Source organism: Furipterus horrens, unplaced genomic scaffold (genome assembly GCF_987537825.1).
Source record: "Furipterus horrens unplaced genomic scaffold, mFurHor1.1.pri manual_scaffold_11, whole genome shotgun sequence".
Taxonomy (NCBI): domain Eukaryota; kingdom Metazoa; phylum Chordata; class Mammalia; order Chiroptera; family Furipteridae; genus Furipterus; species Furipterus horrens.
The window spans coordinates 6,057,752-6,080,778 of NW_028327181.1; the positions used below are offsets into that span (position 1 = coordinate 6,057,752).

The 23,027-nt window shown below is 52.6% G+C and overlaps 1 protein-coding gene and 1 pseudogene across 1 annotated transcript in view; one reads left to right on the plus strand and one right to left on the minus strand.

The window, feature by feature from the left end:
• The window catches only part of RBM19 (RNA binding motif protein 19), a 90,338-nt gene extending 81,487 nt beyond the window's left edge, over window positions 1-8,851 (minus strand). Inside the window, exons 1-8 of the mRNA XM_090291627.1 lie at window positions 8,693-8,851; window positions 7,369-7,551; window positions 5,663-5,788; window positions 5,430-5,468; window positions 4,963-5,155; window positions 3,652-3,947; window positions 2,395-2,475; window positions 331-409 (exon numbers count right to left, since the gene is read on the minus strand). Of these exons, the coding sequence (XP_090147753.1) occupies window positions 331-409; window positions 2,395-2,475; window positions 3,652-3,947; window positions 4,963-5,155; window positions 5,430-5,468; window positions 5,663-5,788; window positions 7,369-7,551; window positions 8,693-8,728 (1,033 nt within the window). The 5' untranslated portion in view covers window positions 8,729-8,851. The remainder of the gene's footprint in view (window positions 1-330; window positions 410-2,394; window positions 2,476-3,651; window positions 3,948-4,962; window positions 5,156-5,429; window positions 5,469-5,662; window positions 5,789-7,368; window positions 7,552-8,692) is intronic.
• A 5,487-nt stretch (window positions 8,852-14,338) lies between these two features.
• On the plus strand, window positions 14,339-15,421 carry LOC149996842 (microfibrillar-associated protein 1A pseudogene; annotated as a pseudogene).
• The last annotated feature ends 7,606 nt before the right edge of the window (window positions 15,422-23,027 follow it).

Here is a 23,027-nt window from a genome sequence, read left to right on the forward strand (position 1 = left end):
CCAAGCGCTGCCTGACAGAGCAGCTGCCCAGGGACTCGCTCAGCAAACCCCAGGAGCGGGCGCAGCTGTTTAAAGCAGCAGGTGAGCCGATCGGCGCACATGTGGGCTGAGGGCAAGGAGGGGAGACGAGAGAAACAGGGGAGAACCACACGCCGGGCCGCCCGGGACAGGGGACAGGAGGCAGCCCCGTGCCCCCAGCAGCAGCACCGACCCACAGAACCGCAAACAGAAGACAGAGCGGCCGCCTGCTGCACGTCTCCCCACTCCAACCGCCCCCAGCTGCCGACCCTGCCACCTGCCGTGCCAGCCCCCCGACGTCCCAGGCCTTACCTGTTTTGTTCCCGTGAGCATTCCTCACTATTCGAATGGCCACTGGTTTCAGGGGTGCCAGGAATTCCAGAACATTTTTCTGTGAGGAGGAGGAAAGGTCGCCCTTTACCAGTCCCATAATGCAAGTGCAGCCCAAACAGAGGAGCGCGGGCCAGGCGTCTGAGCTCAGGACGGTTACCGACGTGTTTCGCCCTTTACAACTCAATTCCTCTCTTTCCTCTAAACCATACCCATCCTTTCTCCGTCGTCACATAAAACTTGGAAACAAGCTGAAAAAACTGGAGGCGAAGCACGTAAATATAAAATAGTAGCATCACCATCGGCATTTTAAGGCATTGTACCTGCTCCTTTCTTTTTGTTTTTTCCTAAGTACGTTTTTATATGTTTTGGGTTAAATCTGGCCTTTTCCGCGTCTGGTCAGAGCACGGATATTTGTCGCTGTTACTTCATGACGACGATGCACATTCAAGTACTCGGTGGCAGGGGGGTCCCCAATTTTCTGAACTAGTTCTCTGTTCTGAGCAGGAGAGGGATTCAAACACCTTCCGAAACCGCACAGACACAGAGTGTCATATTTTAGAGTGGCGGCACCAAGGAGTGTACACTGTCTGGGCAGCCGGGCCTATCAAAGCGCCGTGGTGGGGGGGGTCCCAGCCCGCTCTGCACTCGTCCCAGCGAAACTTCTAGTGCTTAAACAGTGGCAAGTGATTCAATTATTTAAAACACTTTTTCTCATGTTCCGGCGCCCCGTGGGGGACTCAGCACACTTATACGAGGACATGCGTGTCTGTGTGTCTACCCACACCGTTCCACGCCCTGTGTCTTTTGATCACGTACATCCTGGAGAACATCTCACAGCGTTCTTTTTAACGCTGCATCATGTCCCACTGGTTCAAAGTGACACAGCTTAGTTAGCCGAGCCAACGGAATCTCACCTTTTTCAACCTTGGCACTAGAGCGTACTGAAGGTAACTTCGTTTTTTGGTTGATACATAAAAGAAACCTTTTCTTCCATTGCATTTTGTCATTATTTGTGGGGAGGGAAGAAGTGACTATTTTTGTGTCTTAATTTCACAAAAGGCCATCTATGGCTTGTTTTGTTTTTTTAAATTAAAGCATGTGATTTTCTGCATGGTTAGTATTGAAAGGCTTTTAACCCTAAATTACCAGATAACTGACGTGGTCTTGTACAACCCCAATGCATGTGACACAGAAGTTGGTTAAGTTTTACTTTTAAAAAATTAGTAAACAAAAGGACTATCAATAAAGAAGAACCCTTCCACAGGAAAAAGAAAAAGATGATCAAGCCCTTCGCACAAGTGATATACGTGTGATTTACAAAATGTGAAAGAATGACTCATCTCACTAATAATTTAAAATATAAATTAAAACGAGATGCCACTCTCTCCTGTCGTCCTGAGGAAGACGGATCTCCAGGGCTCACGGAAACGAACCTGCTCACACCCTGCTGAAGGGAGTGTAAATCAGTGCTTCTCGAGAGGGACACTGACGTTGTATATTAAACCTTAGAAAGGTGCGCATGTGCCCCTATAAATAATGATCTGGAGCAAAGGCTGCCAAGGCATGATCCACAAGCCAACGGTCGCCCATGACCTGCAAGCTAAGCCTGGTTCTTACAGTTTAGAAGGGTTATTTTAAAAAGAAGAGAAAAAGAAGTAGGAGAATAATAATAATAATAACAATGCGCAATGGAGAGGATGTGGACATATGGCCCACAGAGTCTACAATGTGACCTTTACAGAAAAAAGCCTGCTAACCTCTGAGTACCAAGAATGCCGACCGCGTTACTACTTATTAACAGCAAGAGACTGGAAGCAACCCGGGGCCCCAGCTCAGGGGACAGGGTGACTGTGTCGCAGTGTGCCCTGAGTGAGGACGTCACACGCACAAAAATGACTTTGTAGCACAACATTCAATATTCATAGATATTTATGGTCTATCTGAAGACACAGTCCCCGATTCTTTTCAGCTCAAGTCCTCAACTGGCCCTGAACCCCCACACTGCAGAGGCTCCGTGCCCTGGCCCCCGTTAGCGGCACAAACCTCTGTTACGTTGAATGGAGCTCCCCGTAGTTTCACCGTGTAGGGGGTGGTGGGCTCCCTCGGGGCTGCTGGCTTCTCTGTCTGAGCGACGGGAAAGAACACACAGGCGGGGCCACGGTGAGTCCCCAGGACAAGTGACACCTTGCACCTGGACATTGCAGTGAGTGTGCAGAGGCACGGGTCACTCAGGCTGGCTAGGAATGCCGGCGTGACTCGCCTGCTGTCTGCATGCAGTCCGGCCACAGGCGGCAAGGTGGGGGGGGGCAGGGGGGCAGGTCCCAGGGACTCCGAGCTGTGGGGAGTGGCAGAGAACATGGGAGGCAGCCCGAGGTTAGGTTAGGCGAATAGTCAAGGTTCACTGTCGCCGATTCGGGGTTTACTCTGTGCAGACGCCGCTGTCCTACTGAACCTCCAAAGCAATCTTAGAGAAATTGTGGGCCCAGGATCTTTTCTGGAATCCAAATAGCTCTGAAAACCCTCAATTTCTGGGAACTTCTTTGGCAACACAACCTGCCTGGACCTGATGTCATCTGCCAGCACGGCCTGCTCTGCGGGAATTTCGAGTTGACAGTTGTCCTGTGAGCATGAGTGGTCACTTCCGGATCCACTGCAGAAACAGTCCTGTGTGTGACCAGGGGGTACGGCCCAGGCCCCACTGGGGAGCTACACTGCCCAGGTCATAGGGCGTCCCCCCGAAACCTGAACCCTGCTGAGCACCAGAGCACGCAGGCACGGCGACCCTGGGAGACGAGGGAAAGGAGACCCAAACGACAAACCACCTGTCCTGTCTCTAAGCAGGCAGGACCCCAGGTGGGTGACGAGGTGACTGCCATGGGCGTCACACCCATGTTTCTAATCGGAACTTTAGAGCCCAGGAAACCTGGGCCTGAGTCCTGAGTCCTTCACTGCCCAGCTGTGACCTTGGGTAAGTCACTTCCCTCCTCTGGGCCGGAGTTCCCTCATCTATAAAACGGGACATGAAGACTGCCCGCCCCCACGACTGTTGTGAGAGTCAGTGACAAATGATATGGCAGATACTGTACCCAGCACGTAGTAAGTGCTCAATTCATCTCATTATTGTTAACTGGGGGCTGACATCTGTCTACACTGCCACTAAATACGAAGCATGACATGCCTGTATCCATCAGCACCTCCCTCCGGAAGGCGGCCAGGTCTCAGCCACAGGGAACACGGACAAGCGCACACACACCTCCTCCTCGGCCTCCCAGTGCCCAGCGCGCCCTGATCCACACGCACCTCGGCTCTGGCCTCCTGTGTTTTCTTGTTTCCAGACGCGGTCCCCTGCTCTGGGCCCGGCCCTGTCCTCTCTTGGTCCTGCCGGGCGGGGGCAGCACAGGGATCCTCGTCCTCATCTTCGCTCCCTTCATCACAGTTCACAGCTTCATCTTCACTCTCCTCCTCCTCTTCCTCCTCTTCCTCCTCCTCCTCCTCCTCGGAGGACACTGAGTCGGCCCTCACGACCTTGGATTTCAGGTAATCCATGTCCGACAGCTCCTTCTGTACAGCCGCCTTCCGTTCGAGGCCGTCCTCTTCTGGGGAGACAGGGAGGCTGGAATCAGCAGCAGTCGCGCGAACACCAGCGGCCCGGACGGCAGGGGCACGGGGTGCTGAGTCCGCCGCCGGGGGCCCTGTGCCGCACAGCCCTGCGAGCCCTCTGACAAGCGCCAAACGGGGTGAAACGCTGGGGCTGTGATTATGTTACACGCCACACGTCGAGGACTATGTGGTCCCTGCACCAGCCCTGCCCTCGTCACCCACTCTTCCAACTGTGGCCTGGAGTTTCGTCGCCCCTGGGTCAGACTACGGAGACACAGCGTCCAGGAGCTCACAGGAGAAACCGGAGCTCCAGCCCGCCCTGCCGGCTGAGCCGACGGGCTCCCCCTGCTCCAGCTCCCAGGCTGCAGGCACCCCGAGGCACGCAGAGGGCCCTGCCGCCGCTCCCCCCACCTGCCCCTCCCCTGCCCTGTCCCACCGACTGCCAGCTCTGCGCAGAAGCCGGACCACGCACCACAGTCACACCATCCCCTCATTTTCAGCCACAATTGATTCCCGACCATCAACCGCCCTCATTCTGGGCTGCAACTGCTCACGCGCCCACCCATCCTTGCGTGACACCGTGAGCACCTTCTGGGGACAGGAGCTCTTCCCTCGCCTCCTTCCAACCTGCGCCAAGGGCCACCTCCCCCGGCGCCTTCCCCGAGAACTCTCCTGTCCCCTTTCCTGCCTCCTCTCTGCGGCACCCATCTTCACGTAAGACGCTACGCAGGATACTTATTCCTTTACGGGGTCTCTGATCCATGGGGGCAGGATTCTTCCGCCGTTTGCTCACCGCTGCATCCCGAGTGCCTAAAGCCGTGCCTGGCACACAGCAGGTGCTCAGTATTTAAGTGGCTGAATGAGTTAAGTGATCAAGATCAGCCAGGGCCGATGTTCCTGCCGCTGGGCTAACCACCCCCACTAGAGGGCAGCGTCTGGCACTGAGGGGCCCTACGGTGCTGTGAGCCCACAAACGCGCAGAAACTCGTGGACGCGCGGTAATGCACTCACCTGCTGGGCCCTCCGCAGCTCCCTCCTCCTCGCTCTCCTGGCCTGAATCGGAGTCGAAGTTCAGGTAGTCACTGGCCGGCTTGCTCTTCCCTTTCAGGGGCTCCGCGTCCAGGGCATCGTTAGCCCAAGTGGCTGCCTGTGTCCGCTTCTGGTGGACTGACAGGAACTCCTGGAACTCGGTGTCCTTCTTCAGCTAGTGTCACCGCAGCGGGGCAGTGGGAAAGAGAAGACTCGGGTGAGGCTCACCCCCCCCGCCCCCAACTCCGGGAGGGTAAGAGCACCCTCCAAGTTCATTTCCCCCAGTGTCCAGAGGACCTCTGGGGTGAGCTAGGTGAGTCCTGGGAGGGCAGAGTGGACTCTTCACCAGACAAGACTAAGAAGCCACAGACATGGCTGTCCCCACCTGCTACAGCCCTCGCAGGACCACGCCGGGGTGCCCGCTCTCCTGGTCGACGGGACAGACTCACCTTCTCCAGCTCTCTTGCTGTCTTTTTCCCCTTGGTGTCCTAAAAAGAGGGCACAGACGGTGAGGCTCACAGATGAAGGGCCAGGGGAGATGAAACGGCATTGTCCTGGGAGGGCCCGCCTTCAGGAGCCGTTGAAAGGAAGTCTCAGGTCATCCCTGCTCCCACTGTCCTGCCCCCAGGGGTCACCACCCTGCTGACACGGGGCTTGAGGATGGCAGTGACCATCTACGCACTTTCTTAGCTTCTGGGGGGACGGAGTCTTTGTCCTGTGAAGGCTGCGTGGACTGGCTTGGTTTCTGGGCATGCTTGCTCCAGGCTCGGGGCTTCGTCGGGTCCCCAAACGACTTGCAGAACTCCACCTGCACGGGAGAGAGAGGCTGATGGCGGTGATATCTGCCTGGCCTCCAGCCCGGGGACCCCACTTCAGCACCTCGGAGCTTGGGCTTTTTAAAAAGGCAATTGCCACTGACTAGCTGAGCTGGCTGAAGCAAATTATTGTCCTCCCCTAACCTCGGCTTTGCCCTCTTTAAAGTCCCTGTGGTCACTAACATTTACTGAAGAATTCCAGTCGGGAGTCTTGGCACTTTGCAAGTATAAGCACACTGAGCCTCCCAACAAGGGAGAGGGAGGAACTCCAACGCTCCCCACTTCTCAGAGCAGGCCACTGACGCACAGGGAAGTAAGGAACTTGCCACAGTCACCCAGGTAGAAAGTGACGGAACAGAGACTGGAACGCGGGGACTCTGGCTCTGGAGCCCAAGTTCTCCGCCATCTAATCCAAAGGGTAGTACAAGGTCATGACACAAGGCGACGCTCAGCTAACAGCTGTCGTGTTACTATAATCGCTATAAAGCGAGCCGACCGGCCCGAGAACAACTCTCGGGCACGGCGAAGAGCGGGGTGACACTCTGGGGCACGGAAGGGTGTTGAGTGCTGAGCTGAAGCTGACACACCTCTCTGGCTCTAAACCCTCCAACACGCTCCCCAAGAGGACCATTGTGAGAGGTGGCCCTGCTGGGGGCCCTGCCACAGTCAAGGGGACGCTGGTCAACCAGCTACTCCCCGGGGAAGGAGCTGCCACTTTATCACACCCCTTCGTGCAAACTTTTCAAAATAGCTCTGTTGTCTCAGTCACAATGACATGTGTTCAATGTATAAAGTTCAAACAATAGAGGAAATTACAGGTAAGTGAAAAAAAGTTTTTTAACCAGGATTCCTTCCTATCACCCGGGGCGAGGAATTACTCTTTTGGTAAAAATCCTTCCACATGGCTCTGTGCACATATCACACACACAGAGGTAGAGGGGCGTGATTCTCTAAGTGGAATCACGTGATGTGTATTTGTCCAGTGTCTGGTTTTTCCTCCGTAACAAATATTACAAATGTTTTTACAAAGCCGTTATATGTACATGAGTGATATGAGTGGAACCTCCTCCTCCAGGAAGTTCTCCTGACTCACCACTCAACCCCCAGCAAAGAAAGGGGTCTCCTTTGTTCTTTGGCACTGACCACAATGATTGAAAGCGGTCTGTTTACCTGCATCTCCCCCTGCCCCTGCCTGTCTGTAGCCTGTTGGTTCCATGAGGAGAGGACCAGGGGTACCAAATTCTCTCTCTATTCCTGTTATCAAGAAAGCGCTCATTAAGTGCTTGCTGAACAGGTGCACGAATGAATGATATTGGTTAGTGGTATCATAGCGCCTGTGAACTTGTTAGAAATACAAGTTCTTGGGTCCTCCTCTCCCATCATACTGGATGAGAAACTCTGAGGACGGGACCTAGGAAACTCTTTTAACAAGTTCTCCAGGGGATCTGTAAGTAGGAAAGACTGAGAACAATTGAGGAACACCAATGACATCAACAGTGTGAAAGGGGACAGGCGTGTAAAGCGCAAGATCATTTTCAGCAGACAGGCAGGGGCAGGATTCACGCCAACTCACCGTGATCCGCGATGTGTCGATAAAACTCTTGTTGAAGTGGTTCAGTGCCTTTTGGGCGTCTTCCTCGGACTTGAAGCCGATGAAGCCGAACTTGCGGAACTGGCCGTCTTTGGTGAATTTCAGGCTGCAGTCCGTCAGCGTCCCGAACGCAGCGAAGAGCTGCCTGAAACGCTCCTCCTTCATCTGGGGCAGAAGGGGCGCAGTGAGGGAGGAACTGGGAGGCCTCAGACCCCAGGGGTCAGAATGGGCTGGGAACCGGAAGCTGTGAATTCCCCAAGAGTGTACCTTAGGCGAGGTGGTGAGGAAGTGTGTGCTTTACAATGGGCAAGCCCCCTACCTACTTTATCAGTGAGGAAATCAAGACTCGGAATGGCTGCAATGAAATCTTCCTACCCTGGGGGCTGTTAGGATGGAACAGACTTTGCTTTTCATTTTATACACGACTGTGCTGTTTGGATTTTTAAAATTGTGTTATAGAACCCCCCCCAACCCCCAACGAGGGGGGAGGGAGGAGGTAAAGTTAAAAAGCCACAGCAGTAAGACACAAATGGCGCTGTGTCCTTACTAAGGATAGAGTCCCAAGGGGGTACAGTCAGAGTACAGAAGTCCTCTCATAGCGCCCAAACGGCACATTTTGGATTTCGGGAATGAGTTCACTGGAGCAGTGGTGGGGAAAGTTTCCCACGCGTGAAAAGTTACTGGGAAAGAGGATGACCCATGGCACACATTCACCCAGTTCTTCACTCATGTACTGGGCGTGTGTTTACTGAACGTTTGTCACAGGTTTGGGGCAGGACTCTAGGGAAACAGTGACGAGTATTGGGTGAAAATGGTTTAGAGCCCTTCACGCCCACTCAGCTGCCCCAAACTGATCCGACCTGCCCTGAAAACGGGATTGGGAATCGGAACGCGGTCTCTGGGTCTATTCCTTACTCCCCACGTGCCGCGCCGACAGTCCCCTGAGTGCGCAAGGGCCGCAGAAACAGTGTGTGACCCAGTCACGAGTCAACAGCAAAATGGGATCGGATGAGGGGGCGCTTGGCAACCTCTCTGAGCCTCAGTTTCCCCATCTCTAAAGGTGGGGAGACTGGCATCTCCCTGGGAAAAGTTGTCCAGGGGAGCTGTGAAACCCTGAGAAGTCACTATCCTCCCCTCCCACTGCCAAGGACAGATAAGCCGAGGATCCTGCTCTTCCGGTTTTCGAATCCGCCGGGAGTCCTGCTGCAGAGCGAAAACCCCTCCGTTCTCCCCAGCCGCCTCCCTTCCCATCCTCGGCTCCCGGCTGCTCCTAACTTAAGATGCCAGGGTCAGGCCCTGCACTCACCCTACTCGGGAGGTTCTTCACAATCAGTCGCGACATGGTGCACGATGCCACTGTTGTGATTCCAGCCCGGACGGACAGCGTCTTCCACCAACCACTATCACGCTTCAGCCATGGGCGCCGCCATCTTTAGCGAGCCGGAGGAGAGTCACGTGCTCCAGGTCTAGGCCAGCCCCCGGAAGTGGGCGTGGCCACGTCGAAGGGCTCCAAGGAAGTCACACCTCCACGGGGCGGGCCCGACGCTTGCATGCTGCGCAGGCGCAGGCTGTGGGGCGGCGCTCTTTGAGAGCAGTGCCGGGCCGGCAGGGGGCGCTGGTGCCTGTCGTTGGCGGGGGATTCCGGGGCATCGCGGGTGACCGGGCCGGTAGGTGTTTCAGCGGCTGTGCAGACAAGGAAATCGTTTTAGCCTTTTTTACTATTTTACGTTATTGAGCCCTCCAGCTGAAAACGGGGACAGGATTATTCTTGCCTCTCTCCTTTAGAGATGGGGAAACTGAGGCTCGGAGAGGTTGCCAAGCGCCCTGAAATCAATGACTGAACATCGCCTGTAATTATTAGAATGTGTTCGTTGGAGATAAAACACCCCCGTTTTGCCAGCGCGGGAACTGAGGACGGGAGCAGTGAAGCAGCTTTGCGCTAAGTCGCGCCCGCTATTCAACCCACCGCTGGAGGATTTACATCCTTGCTCTCCAGCTGGTTGCTCCGAAGATCACATTTCACCCTCTGTGTCTTTTTGTCTTTTGTTGACCGTTTATTCCGTGAAAACATACATGCACATGCAAAAATATCCTCTGGAGCCTGGAGCAGATGACCTCAGGGCTCGCTGTGTTTCCAAGTCATTTATTCATTAAACAGACACTGACTGGTACGTGTAAGAGTGCTCTTTAGTTACATGACGATGAGGTTTTTACCCTTCCCTGCAGTGACCTTGGCAGGACCGGCTTTAGGAAGCCGCTCAGAGATATTAGCCTTTTATGAGAGGTCAAGCGTGGGTTGCCCAGCCAGTCCTGCTTTCATGTTCTTTTATTATTTTCACGAACTGCCTTTATTAAAACGCGCAACTACACGTAGTCTTCCCTAAAGAAATCCACAGATCAGAAGGTATTAAAAGAAAATGAAATGCTCTTTGCCAATCCACACGTTTCAACGCGGGGCCAAGAAAATATGGTCGCCACATGTCAGGGAAGGGGAGACCGTTCCTGGGCCGTATATCCCGTGCATTTAATAAACAGCCACGTTATAAGGTTGTTATTAGTCTCCTTGTTCTCCTGACTTCCTGTTTTGTCTCCTGTCTCCTTTTCTCTCTCAGCAAATAGGATCCAGGGGCACCTGGACTCCACCGGGCTGGCCTTTCTGATTACACCTGGGAATTTAAAACAAAAAACAAAAAAACCACCTACCACTGCCTTCACTAGTGGGGCTGCACCTGAGGGCATTAGCTTCCGGGCAGGGAAAGGCAGCAGGCCGGAGAGGGCTGGGAAGGGCTTGAGAGAGGCAGGTTGGAGAGAGAACACTGAGTTCAATGTTCTCCACATGAGAAGTCTAATTAGGGGAAAACATCAGACAAACCCCAATGGAGGAACAACCTACAAAATCCCTAACCAGAATGTTTCAGAAATAACCCAGGGCACCCTGGCCTAGTAGCTTAGTTGGTTGGAGCGTCATCCCGATGTGCCAAGGTTGTGGGTTCGATCCCCAGTTAGGGCACATACAGGACTCACCCAGTGAATGTATAAGTAAGTGGAACAACAAATCGATCTTGCGCGCTCTTTCTCTCCCTCAAAACAAACAAACAGAAAAAAGCAACATCATCAAAAACAAGGAAAGTCTGAGACACTGTCACAGCCAAGAGGAGCCCAAAGAGATGTGATGAATAAGGGCAATGGTGTCCCGGGAGGGATCCTGGGACAGCAAATGGACATGGGAAAAAAACTGTGACATCGAAAGAAAGCAAAGCCTTTGGTTGACAGTAAGGTGTCACTATTGGTTTATTGGTTCATTCATTGTGACAAGTGTAACACAGTGATGCTAAAAATGGGGGCAGCTGGGCGCAGCATATGTGAAAACTGATATTCTCACACCTTCTCTGAAAGTCAAATGATTCTACACTAAGGAGAGTATTAAATATTTTTTAAAAGATATTTTAACAAAAGAAAAGAATGGAGGACATCATTATTTATCGGTATGGAGTAATTGCCAAGGTCCATTATTAAAGGCAGAAAGGAAGTTGCAGAAGCATGCTTCCTTTGTGAAAAATTTAAAAAGAAAGTTTCTGCACGCCGGCTTCTAAATTCAGGTCATCAAACTATATTCTGGGCCACGTTTGGTCTGCTCCCCATTTTTCTATGGCCGTGCAGCTAATAAGAATGTTTCTCACATTTTCGTTTTTATTTTTTAATTTAATCTTTATCGTATCTTTTTTCCCATGACTTTAGTCCCCTTATGCCCCCCTCCCCCCAGCTCTCATGTGCATGAGTCCTTAATCTTTTTTCCTCAATCCGTCCACCCCCCAACCTCCACCCCCTAATCTCCTCCACATTTTTAAATGGTTGGGAAGAAATAGCAAAAGAAAAACGATGTTTTGTGACTCATAAAAATGATAGGACATTCAAATTGCAGCGTCCATGAATGACATTTTACCCGCACAGGGAACACGCCCATACACGTGTGCCGGGTCTGTGGTTGCTTTTTGGTGGTGGTGGTTGCAACGAAGACAGTCACAGAGCTGAAAACGTTTACTGCCTGGCCCTTTGTAGAAAATGTTTGATTTTTTTCCCCACACTTGGCTGTCTCTGGGGGAACAAATGAGAAACTGGTAAGAGGGTTTTCTCTTGAAAGAACAGGACTACGTGGCGAAAGGGGATAGTTTGTTGTGTGGGTGTGTTTCCTCTATTTTTTAAATTAATTCATTTTTTTCTCCAGGTCCATAATTCACTCTGAGATCACACAATGCTATTCCTTGTCATGTTTCTTCAGACTCCTTTCAAATCTGCTGTGTTATACTTCAGTCTTTTTTTATCTTTCATGAGCCGGAGACTTTTGAAGGCTCCAGGCTGGCTGTGTCAGAGAATGTCTCCCGGTGTGGGTCACTCTGATACTTGCGCATGATTGGATTCAGTTAAGATGCGAATTTGTCCCTAAGTGGGTGATGGGAACTCTGACCACCTGCTTAAGGAGCTGTCTGCCAGTTTCCTTTTCTGGAAAGTTGTCCCCTTTGTCATCAATAAGTCACGTGTGGGTTTAAGAAATATTGCCAGTATTTAGAATCCGAGATGGTCCACTTTAGTTTTTATAGGGGTGCACAAGCTCTGGGGCGGCTGCCTTCCTCTGTTGACACACAGGGAAACGGAGGCCCAAGAGAAGAGAATATACACTCAAGATCACATAGTAGGCACCAAGGTCAGGTTCAAGGGTACTCCTCTTGCTCCTCCCTACCTTCCTGGAAATCAGGAAGTTGGGGCAGCCGTGGGGTGCTGGAGACCATTGCCCCGTGTGTCACCACCTAACGCCTTGTATGTGGCCCCAGAATTTCATGGCCCATCACCCCAGAAGCCCCTCAGAAGAGCAGTCCCCTATCCTAAGGCATCTGCAGAAGAGCCTTGAGGGACTGAGGTGGCCGGAGTCACTTGAGACAGGAGACCAGGTGTGCACCAGCCTCAGCCACACGTGCACGGACATCGGGCAGCTCACCAGTGGCAGATGGTGGCTGAACCTGGCCCCTCCCCTCCAGGCCCTGCTGGGGACTGAACTTCAAGAGATGTGGGGGCCCCTCCTGCTTTTGACAGCGAACCATAAATATTCACAACTGAAGTCACAAATCGTTCATCAAACAGAACCTGGCTGGGGAAAGCTAAGCCCATTCTGAGGAGACAAGCAGATGGGGGTCCTACCTTGGACTCTGGAGGCTCCCAATGCCCACGCCTGCTTAATCCTGCTGGCCGCCATGTGAGGGCCTGGGGCGGGGGGTCCGGAGATGAACTGGGAATGAAAGCTGAATTGTCCTTAATTTTCTTCTTTTTTCAGCTGTGAAATGAGCCGATGCCTCCTTTGCACAAGAGGACCACCAAGGCCTGGTTTGCAAAGAAAGTTTATTTCCTCACTTTGACCTTGAGGTCCTTTGAAGTGCAGCCACTGACTGCCACTCCCCCCCCCAACACCCCCCACCCCCCAGCTCCGGCCACACTGGCCCCTTCCTGCTTTTCCAAGGTGTAGCCCTCGGCACGTCATATGTTGAAGTCCTTGGACTCTGTGGATGCGACCTCATTTGGTAACAGGGTCTTTGCAAATGTAATTAGTTAAGGATGTTGAGATGTTTAGGGTGGGCCTCACATTCAATGTCTGGGGTCCTTACAAGGAGGCCACAGGGAACATAGACACACAGAACTCTATGCAGTAAGAGAGTCAGGTATTGAGTGATGCAGCCAAAAGCCAAAGGTTACCGGCAACCAGCAGAAGCTGGAAGAGCTTTCAGAGCCTGCCCAGCCATACGAACACCATGATTTCAGATCTCCAGGTCCCAGAACTGTGAGAAGACACAGTTCTGTTCTAAGCCGCCCAGCCTTTGATCATCGGTAACGGCGGCACTAGGAGACTAAGACACGACCTCAGGCCCTTTGCACCTCCTGAGCTTGTCCTTCCACTGTTCATCTGACCACGTCCAGCTCATCCCTTGGGCCTCAGCTTAAATGCCTCATCCTCAGAGAGGACACCCTTCGCCATGTTAGAGCCACGCTGATCCCGCCTCTGAACACACGTTCCATTTCCCCCAGCCATTTGTAATTCCACAGTTACTTGCTTATCCACATGTTGAACGACTGTTGACCCCCTAGAGGGTGAGGCTCACTGGGCAGGGCTGTGTCTGTCTTTGCTCGTATGGTGGACGATGGGACATGCCTCCCAGCTTCCGAGCCCTGCTCCCGCAGTGAGCTTCAGAAAACACTTCCCAAATGGCGTTTTGTGCAACAGCGTCAGCGAGCGGTCTCTAATTCCTCCGTGGGGGGAGGGCAGAAGGGCGTCTAGGTAGTTGCGAAAATACTGTGTATCATCACTGCGCCCTACAAACTCTCAGTGCGCCTTGGGACATTCATATCTTGGAAAAGTCCTCCGATCAAGACCCCTGTTTTTCACCGCGTGTCTCAAATTTATCTGGACTGTAAGGCCTTATGGCACAAAACGTCTGCTAGTGGGACACACAGCCCTATGACCGTCACGAAATCTGGGTCTGGTTCCACTGGACAGGTGTGGTTCTGCCACACAAAAGCAAACATGTTGATTCCTTCACGCAAGGATTCAGTGGGCACTCGCTCTGTGATACGGACACAGGGATAATCAAGGCAGACTGGTTCCCTCCTCTCATGGGGCTTAGAGGCTGGGGAGAGATTGGAAGCATGCTGGCATCATCGTTGTCCCATGAGTGCTACAGCCATTGTGGGATGAGCTCTGTCTGAGTCTGACTGCTGCCCTTCTGCACGAGGAGAGCGTCCGCAGCCACACCGAACGCTGGGCCTGCCTGCGCCTCCTTTTGGAGTAAACGGGGCCGCCACCTACCCCGTTTTCCTCTCCCCTTCCGCCCTGAGCTGAGCCCTAGAAAATCACAGCAGGAAGCAGCCTATCCTGAGATGGAGACATGGAGCCCTGGAAAGAGCCAGGATGGAGAGGTGCATACACGTGGGTTCTAGTTCCACCTCTGACAGTCCCTGCTGTGTGATGTTGGGTAAGTCAATATCCCTCTCTGTGGCACCTGAAGGGGTAGGAGAACGTGACTCAGGAGCAGAAGGAGATGCTTGGCGCCTGGAACGGGAAGATGGCAGTGAAGACGAAGAGGAAGAAATTGATGAGGAGGAAATAGAACGGCGCTGTGGCATGGCGCGTCCATGAGCACAGAAGAGAGAAAACGAAGAGATGGAAGTCATGGACGTGGCAGATGAGGGACGTTCTGGGGAGGCATCGGAATCCGAGTCTGAGCACAGAGAGCACACAGACAAGGGGAGGAGATGGAGCCTCGCCTGAAGACAGTCTTCATTCGAGAGAAGGACCGAGTCACTGTTCCAGAGCGTGAGGCTGAAGCGTTGGAACAGAAGGAGCGGGAGCCAGAGGCCAAAGGCACGGCCGAGGAGAGGCGCAGGTACACACTCAAGATTGTGGAAGAGGAGGCCAAGGAAGAGCTGGAGGGGAACAAGCGACCCCTGGCTGCCCTGGGTGCACTGAATACCGACGATGAAAACGAGGAGGAGGAGGGACATGAAGCACGGAAAGTTCGGGAGCTACAGAGAATCAAGACAGACAGAGAAGATACTGAAGCGCTTGAGAAGGAGAAAGCAGAAACTGAACGGACGCGAGGCCTGACTGAGGAAGAGGGCGAGGTGAGCTTCGGGCAAACGGCAAAGTTATTACCGACAAAGGTGTTCAGGGCAAATACAAGTTCTTACAGAAGTATTGTCACCAGGGTCCTTCTTCGTGGATGAGGGTGAAGAAGTGTATGAGAGAGATTTCAGTGCACCTGTCCTGGAGGATCATTTCGACAAAACCATTCTTCCCAAAGCCATGCAGGTCAAGAACTTGGGGCTCTCTGGCCGTACCAAATACACCCGCCTTGTGGATCAGGACACCCCCTCCTTCGACTCAGCATGGGGCCAAGAGAGTGCCCAGAACACAACGTTCTTTAAACAACAGGCAGCTGGGGTACGGGATGTGTTTGAACGGCCATCTGCCAAGAAGCGGAAAACGACTTAAACGTCAGAACTACGTAAAAGTCCTTGATTTGCTCTTACCGTGATTTCCATGGCCCATGGATCCAGCCGATTGGAACTACCGCCATACTTGTGACACGGGGCAGCCCGTCTTCGAAGGTGCTTCTGTGAGGATTGGACTCACGCTGAGAAACCCATAGCAAAGCACTATACAGGTAGGATTCAAAACAATAACAAAAACAAAAAAACAAACTCTCATGAGTAGAACAGTTAAATGAAAATAAACAAGATGTTTTCCCCTCCCCACCTAAGTCTTTTCAGGGAAACAACCTAAAAGATTTCCAGGTGAAATCGCGTATGGGGCGGGGCTGTCAGAGGAGCCGGGAGGTGGCGCTTCAGGGTCAGGTGTAGGCTCTTCCCACCTTGGGCTGGAAATGTCTCCATGACAGACCCTTGGTTTCTGGACGTGATGGTGGACGATGATGAGTCCTTCGCCCCCACCTGGGAGGAGGCTGACCCCAATGCCAGCACCAGGGCGGGGTGAGCAGGATGTACCTCAAAGGAGATTGTGGAGCAGGGCACAGCCAGGGCCGGGGTCCGCTGGCGTGGTCTTTGCAGGAGGCTGCCCGGGAGAGGCCAGGAGCGTGGGCCCTAGAGCAGCGGCCGTGTCCGAGGGCCAGTCTGCGTTCTGAACTTGGATTTCCTGGCCCTCCAAAGCCTGGTAGCCCATGTCTGGGCCTCATGCTGCCCCCAGCCGAGGGCCTGCACCACAGGGCTTGTCAGGGCGGGGCTTGGGCCTCAGGATGCCCACGTGGACAGCGAGGTCGGTCTGCACTTACCGGGCTCCCTGGGCGCAGACTCTCACCAGCAGCCCGCCACGCATGTGGGAACCCTGGGCCAGCGTGTGCTCGTCGTCCCTTTCCCTCTCTGGGGCAGTCCCACTGTGACTCGCTCGCTGTTCCCGCAGAGAAAGTGAGGTTGATGAGGGGCAGGCTGCCAGCTTTGCCCGTCCTGGCAGGTGGTCTGGGAGGCGTGCAGGGCCATCACCACCGGTAACGGTAACGCTTAAAGTGGAACCAGAGCTGGAAGAGGCCATTGGCGATCTGGCAAAGGAAGCCATGGCGGCGGGAATACGCCCACTCGAGGTTGATGATCTTGAAGGCAGTGTCCTCATAGGGTGGACCGGTATGGAAGCGCAGCGTGGCAAAGTCCTTGTCGTCGGGGCAGGCCTCCAGGAAGTACTCAGGGGTGGAGCGCTGATCAATGAGGTCAGGGTAGAAGATGTTGAACTTGTAGCCTTGCACCATCTTGGGGGGCGGGTTGTCAGAGTCACAGTGCGTCTGGTTTTACTGTGGACTGCGAGCCAAGTGTCGCTGGTTCAATTCCCAGTGAGGGCACATGACCAGGTTACACATCAGGTCCCCAGTTGGGGGCGCGAGCGAGAGGCAACCACACAGTGATGTTTCTCTCCCTCTCTTTCTCCTTTCCCCCCTCTCTAAAAATAAGTAAATAAATAAACAAACAAATAAATAAATTATTAAAAACAAAAAACTATGAACATTAAAATGAAAAGTGTATCACAACCAACAACAGAAGCTAGGGAACCAAAACAAAGGCAAACTAAGTAGGCAACGAGAGTGGGAAAAGAATTATAGGTATGTGGAACATATTGGGGGGAGGTCAGCGGGGAGGGGGATGGGGAAAAGGGAGGGCGATGGTACAGGAATTAAGCATAGTAGGAGGGAGTGGTGTAGATAGGAAGATGTTGAGAAGAACCATGTGCACAACCAATGGGCATGGAATAAGGGAGGGACAACTGGAGGGAGGGCGGTCACTGGGTGGAGGGGAACAAAGAAAAGAAATTGGGACAACTGTAACAGCATAATCAATAAAGCATATTTTTAAAAAAAGGCTCCCTGCAATTCTAAAGATCTACCACAAGGCGGCGGTAGAGGACCGCGTATAAATCCGTGCGGAGGGGCGGAACCCGGGAAACGCGGCTTGTGAACCCGAATCCGCAGGGTAGGATGTTTGGAGAATGCTGACCCCAGGCCTGCACCAAAACGGGCTTGGGGCACAAGGGCTGGGGCGTATTCTTGATTCTGCCCATTTAGGGAGACAGAACCCTGCCTCCTTGCCAGCAGAACGCAGCTCTACGTACTCCCTGACTGTAGCTGGGCGATAAATTATTTCTGGATAAATGGACTGAATCTGGAGAAAGTTAAAGAAAGCCAGAGGGGTCTGAGTGCAGCGAGCGAGAGGGAGAGTTCTGTCTGGCAAGGAAGGCAGGGACGCTGCTGGGCAGGGTGGCAAGTAGAGACAAGGCCTTTGAGGCCTTGAGGATACTTCAATGAAGGGATGATCTGCAGTTGGGGGCGGGGTAAGGAGCCGCTAGGATCTTAAGACTGGGAGCCCATGGCAGAGACTGCGAAATAGCCCCACACCCCAATCCCTGCAGCCTGAGAATGTTACCTTCTGTGGCCCCAAAAAGGGGAAATAAGTGTCTTTGCAAATGTGATTGGGTTAAGGACTTTGAGATGAGAGTACCTCGAATTTTCCAGGTGGACCCTAAATGCAATCACATGTGTCCTTGGAAGAGGAAGACAGAGGGAGAGCAGACACCCCTAGAGGAGAAGGTGATGGGAAACGGAGCAGAGAGGTTTCAGGACTCCAGCCTTCGCGGCCACAAGCCAGGAACACTGGCAGCCCCTGGAAGCTAAAGGAGGGAGAAACCCAAGCCTCCCTTGGAGCCTCAAGCTTCTCGAGGGGGGTAACAGCGCCCTGCCGCTGCTTTGGTCCCGGTGTTTCACCATTTCTCCTCAGCAGGAGTCATGTTGCTGGAGGAAACTGGCCATGGGCTGCGTGCAGCCCAGAAGCCTTATAAGAAGCTGGAAAAGACAGAGTAACCCGCTGCCCCTTCCTGCCTCACCCGGTACAGGAGCCATGTTAACATGGCTAGAGCTCCCCACACACTTCTAGGCATCTCCCTAGATGCCATGACTGCTTTTGTTTAAACCCAGATAACTCCAGACAGAGGACAATCTTGGGGGCCAGGCACTCTGGGACCTCAGCAACAGGGGCAGCCGTGCCCCCCTGTAAGCGTGAAGAGGTAGGGGAGACAGTGCTGTGAGCCACTCTGCTCCTCCCACGAGGGCTTGTTGCAGGGACTCAGGTCGTGTGACAGGCTGCAAGTCTCACATCTGTGGGTTCTGTGTCCAAGTTAAGGCCACTTTCACCCCAGGGTGCTCCCCACTGATCACTGAGCTGGTGGGGTCCTGGAGCCGGGACATTCCCACCCACTGTGGGACTCCTCTAGTGGACGATCTTTGCTCTGGGGTTCCCCTGTGGGCGAGCCAGGATTTTCTCAGAGCTGTCTTGTTTCCTTCCCCTTCTCCCCTCCCAAGTGTCAGGCCTGTATCCTGATGTGAAGGGTCTCCCTGCCTTCTCCTGCTCCTCTCCTTTATTTTTGCCAGCAGAATCAGATACTCTTCAGGGGCCTCCCAACAGAAGTCCCTCCCCACAGCTTCTGCCTACCTACCATCAGCCAGAACTCAGGCACATGGCTCTGTGTAGCTGCAAGGGATGCTAGGAAATGTAGTCCTTGAGGTGCACATGTGGCCACCCCCGACCAACTCAGGGTCCTATTAACGGAGCAGACAAGAGTGGGTGTTGGGTCTTTCCTGTATGAGGAGGCAAGGAGGGAGGCTGCTGCCGTTGTCTGGTGAGAGGCGATGGTGGCCACGGGGATGGAGAGGCACGTGGCAGGTTCTTCTTCGTGTCTGTCTCTGAGCCACCCTGGAGGACCCCCCCTGATGCTGAAGGAACAGGGACACCTTCTGCATGGTCAGTGGGAGCACTCTCCTCAGTGAAAGGGGGACATTCTCAGCAAGGCTGGAGAAAAGATATGGCTTTTCCACCTGCCACGTAGAGGGCCACAGACAGTGCCACGTCTGAGTCATTGGGTGGGGGAGAGCTTCCTGTGTTCCAGGTTGGAGCACCGGAGGAAACGTTGCGCGAAATGACCCCGTGACCCATCATGTCATCTGTCTTCACGCAGGTACCGTGATGCAGGGCTCTTCTCCAAGTGGCCCCAGAGCCTCCCCAACTCTGCGAGTTCTTTATTACTATTGTTCTTAGTGTTACTACTTTCTGATAGGAATCTGCTCAGAGAGGTGAGGGCAGTGCCGCTCTGTCACTCATGATGGTGATGAAGGTCATGTTTCCGGACTGCGTGCTGAGTACTGTTCCGAGCACTTTAAAGTACTACCCTCGCTAAGTTTCACATTCACGTCCCCATTAGGGGGGTGCTATTATAATTTCCATTTGATAGATGAGGAGACTGGAGTTCCAAAAGGGGAAGTGACTTGCTCAAGGTCACACAGCAGGATGGTAGGTGCTTGGTGCCTGACCGTGGGCCTATGCTTTTACTTACAGGGTTACAGTGCCTTTCTTGCAAACAGAACCAAAAGTTGGCTCATGCAAACATTTGTTAACTTCCTGCCTTGCCCCAACTGCTTTTCATGCACGATCTTATTTATTCCCATTCAAGCTACCGGCTTCAAGAGCTATTCTAATGCCCTTTTAATACACGAGGAAAGGGGTGTCCTAAGAGGCTGAGTGACTTGCCCAAGGTCACACAGCTGGACAGGGAGACAGAGTCTGATTTGAACCCAGGACTCTGTGACTTTGGAGCGAAGGCTTTTGCTCTTGATTCTGCCTCCAAGGGCAGCATGGGGAGGTGGGGCTTGGGAGATGAAGGGCCAAACCCAGAGGGCATAAGAAAGGCAGGTCCAGCCCGCCTCCTTCCCAGGCTCTGCCTGCCCCTGGGACTCTGCCTCACTCACACGTACACAGCTGCCAGGGATCAAAGTCCTCCCCAAGATGTATTTGCTGTGAGCTCTAAACAAACGGGTGTTAGCACGCAGCTAAGAGAAACATTGGGCGGACGCGATGTATGAGAGCCAGGCCGCCTTTAAAGTCCTGGTGATTGATCAGCCCCCTCTTTGGTCTCATGCTCTTAGGGGACTGGGATGCGGGGCGAGGAGACTCCAGCTCCGGGAGCCGTGAGGCAAAGCCATGGGCTACCTAGCTGGCCCCCCTCATGGCCCAATTAATCTCTCCTCTCACCCCAGGGAGAACTCCCCTTTCAGCCAACAAGCCCATAAAACCAGCCCCCACAAAATAATACTAAACAGCTACCACTTAATGAATGATCACGGGAATCGTGCTAAGCACTTTACATCACTGTTCCTTCGGTGTCGAACCACAAGGCAGACTTTGCTACTGACCCATTTTACGGATGAGCCTAAGAATACAGAGCTAGCGAGCAGTGAAGCTCACTTCCATTTGGCACTTGGCAAATGTTGACTGATCAGGAGAGTGGAACATGGTTCCTACCCTCCACTGGGACACAGCTCACATCCTTAAGGGGATAGAGCTGGAGAGAGAGACCCCATGACCCCGTGTGATGATGGCTAACTAGAGATGATGCTCAGCCGTGCTCGGCGGTATTGGGTAGACCAGTTGTCTGCTTGAGTCAAAGTCTATGTTGATGGGTTGTTCCCCAAGCCTTACTGCTTGTCACATATGTTAAACATTGCTCACTCTGGCTGTTTCTATGTGAGCCCGAAGGCCACAGAGGAGGCCCTTACCTGCCCGGGTTGGTCAGTAAAGAGAAACCCAGAGAAAGTGAAATGGAGGCACCAGCATTGAGGCTGGGAGGAGGAGACAATTCTAGAGAAAAGTCCTGTGTGTGTGCAGGGCAGAGGGCAGGAGGGTTTGGCACTTGTGGGCCTGTCCAGCTTGGTGTGTTGGGGTCATGAGGACAACACAGGGGACCACGAGAGGCTCGATGGGAGACGTTTGCGTGGGTCTGATCACCTTGGACCTTGACCTTGATCAGGAGTTTGGATTGCCACATCTGGGTTCTGGGCAGGTAAGGGAAGTGGATGACCTAACTTCGAACCCCTTGACTGTGCACCGTCCCCAGGACCTTGAGAAGCCAGTTGCTGTCACCGGGAGGTGGCTCTGGAATCCTAAGCTATTTGCCAGTCACTTCTCTGTCACTGCTCTTATGTCTTAGGAGGTAGCATATATGGGGACTGAGGACAGACACTGCCAGGTGAGGAAGAGCAATTGGGGCCCCTCCTAGCTGTGCATTGGTTTACTCCCCTCTAAGGACCACGATTCATGTAATGTTGGGGCCTTGGCGAGGGGAAACAGAAATATGAACTGTATGGGTTTTCCTACATGTATTTGAATGCCCAAACACCTGTTGTGGGGACTAGATGAGCTAATCTTCTTAAAGGGCTCTGCATGTACCCCGGCGTACAGTAAGTTCTCAATAAAGAGATATGCTTCTCACCAGTACTGCATAGTTCTCAACCACGTGCCCAGGGAAGCCACGCACCATCCACAGTCAGGGATACAGGAAGGATGGGAGCTTGTTTAAAGTTTGTAGCATTGTCCCTAGAAAAGGAGTATGTGTGCTTTTCATTGCAAACAGAATGACTCATTTTTGCTAACATGAAACTTGTATTTGATTTCCTTTCTTTTCTTAAAGATTATATTTATTTAGAGAGGGGAAGGGAGGGAGAAGGAGGAGGAGAGAAACAGTGATGTGAGAGAAAAACATCAATTGGTCCCCTCTCATATGTGCCCCAACTGGGGACCGAACGTGCAATCCCAGGCATGTGCCCTGACTGAGAATCAAACCGGCAATCTTTCACTTTGTGGGATGACGCCCAGCCTACTGAGCCACACCAGTTGGGGTGCATTTTATTTCTTTATGTACCTGGAAGACCTGGTACCTTGGCTAGGAGGCCTTTGTCAGTTTTCGTGGTGTAAAGGTCCCCTGAGGCTGATTTCTATAAACACAATGTGGCACCCCCTTACCTCATATTTCTACCAACCAGGAGCACAGGCAAGAGAAAAATGTAGTAAGACACAGTAAGAAAATGGCGAGTTGAGCATTTCCTTGGTTTTTCACATAATCTATTTAAATGTAAGTTTAAATAATTTAATTGTTCGTAATGGCCATGTTTAACAACGGGTTCATAACGTTCCTGAAAATCTAACAATCAGCTCTCAAGAGCTGGTGTGAGCCAGCTCCTGCGGACCTCTGTCTTTGGCCAGCCTGTGTCTCAGCTTCCGCATTCGGTAAAATCAGGATGGTAACATTGACTTCATCCGTTCTTGAGAAAAATGTATTCAAAGTGCTTGGCATAGGTCACACACTTAAAAACAGGGGAGCTGCCCTTATCTCCCCTCTGGTTAGACTTTGTGATCTTGGGGTTTCTGAGGGTGGGAACGGGAGTCATTTGAACACACCACACACTTCTATTTCTCCCACGGGAAATGGAAACAGACAGGGAGGGACGTGAGGTTAGCCACCTGCCAATCAAGGAGCAGGTGCTGGGGCTCCGTGTGTATTGCAACTCATTTCTTTAGCCCTATATCTTGTCTGTCTATCTATCTATCCTTTACATAGTTATGTGTTTTAGAAAATTAATATCCACTATACGCCATTTAATATGTTGCTGAAATTTTAAAATCTTTTTATTACAAAAATAGCGTAATCTTAGGTACTATTATTTGAGAATATGCCCATACATTGTGTTGACTCAGTGGATGAAGACAAAAAAAATGAA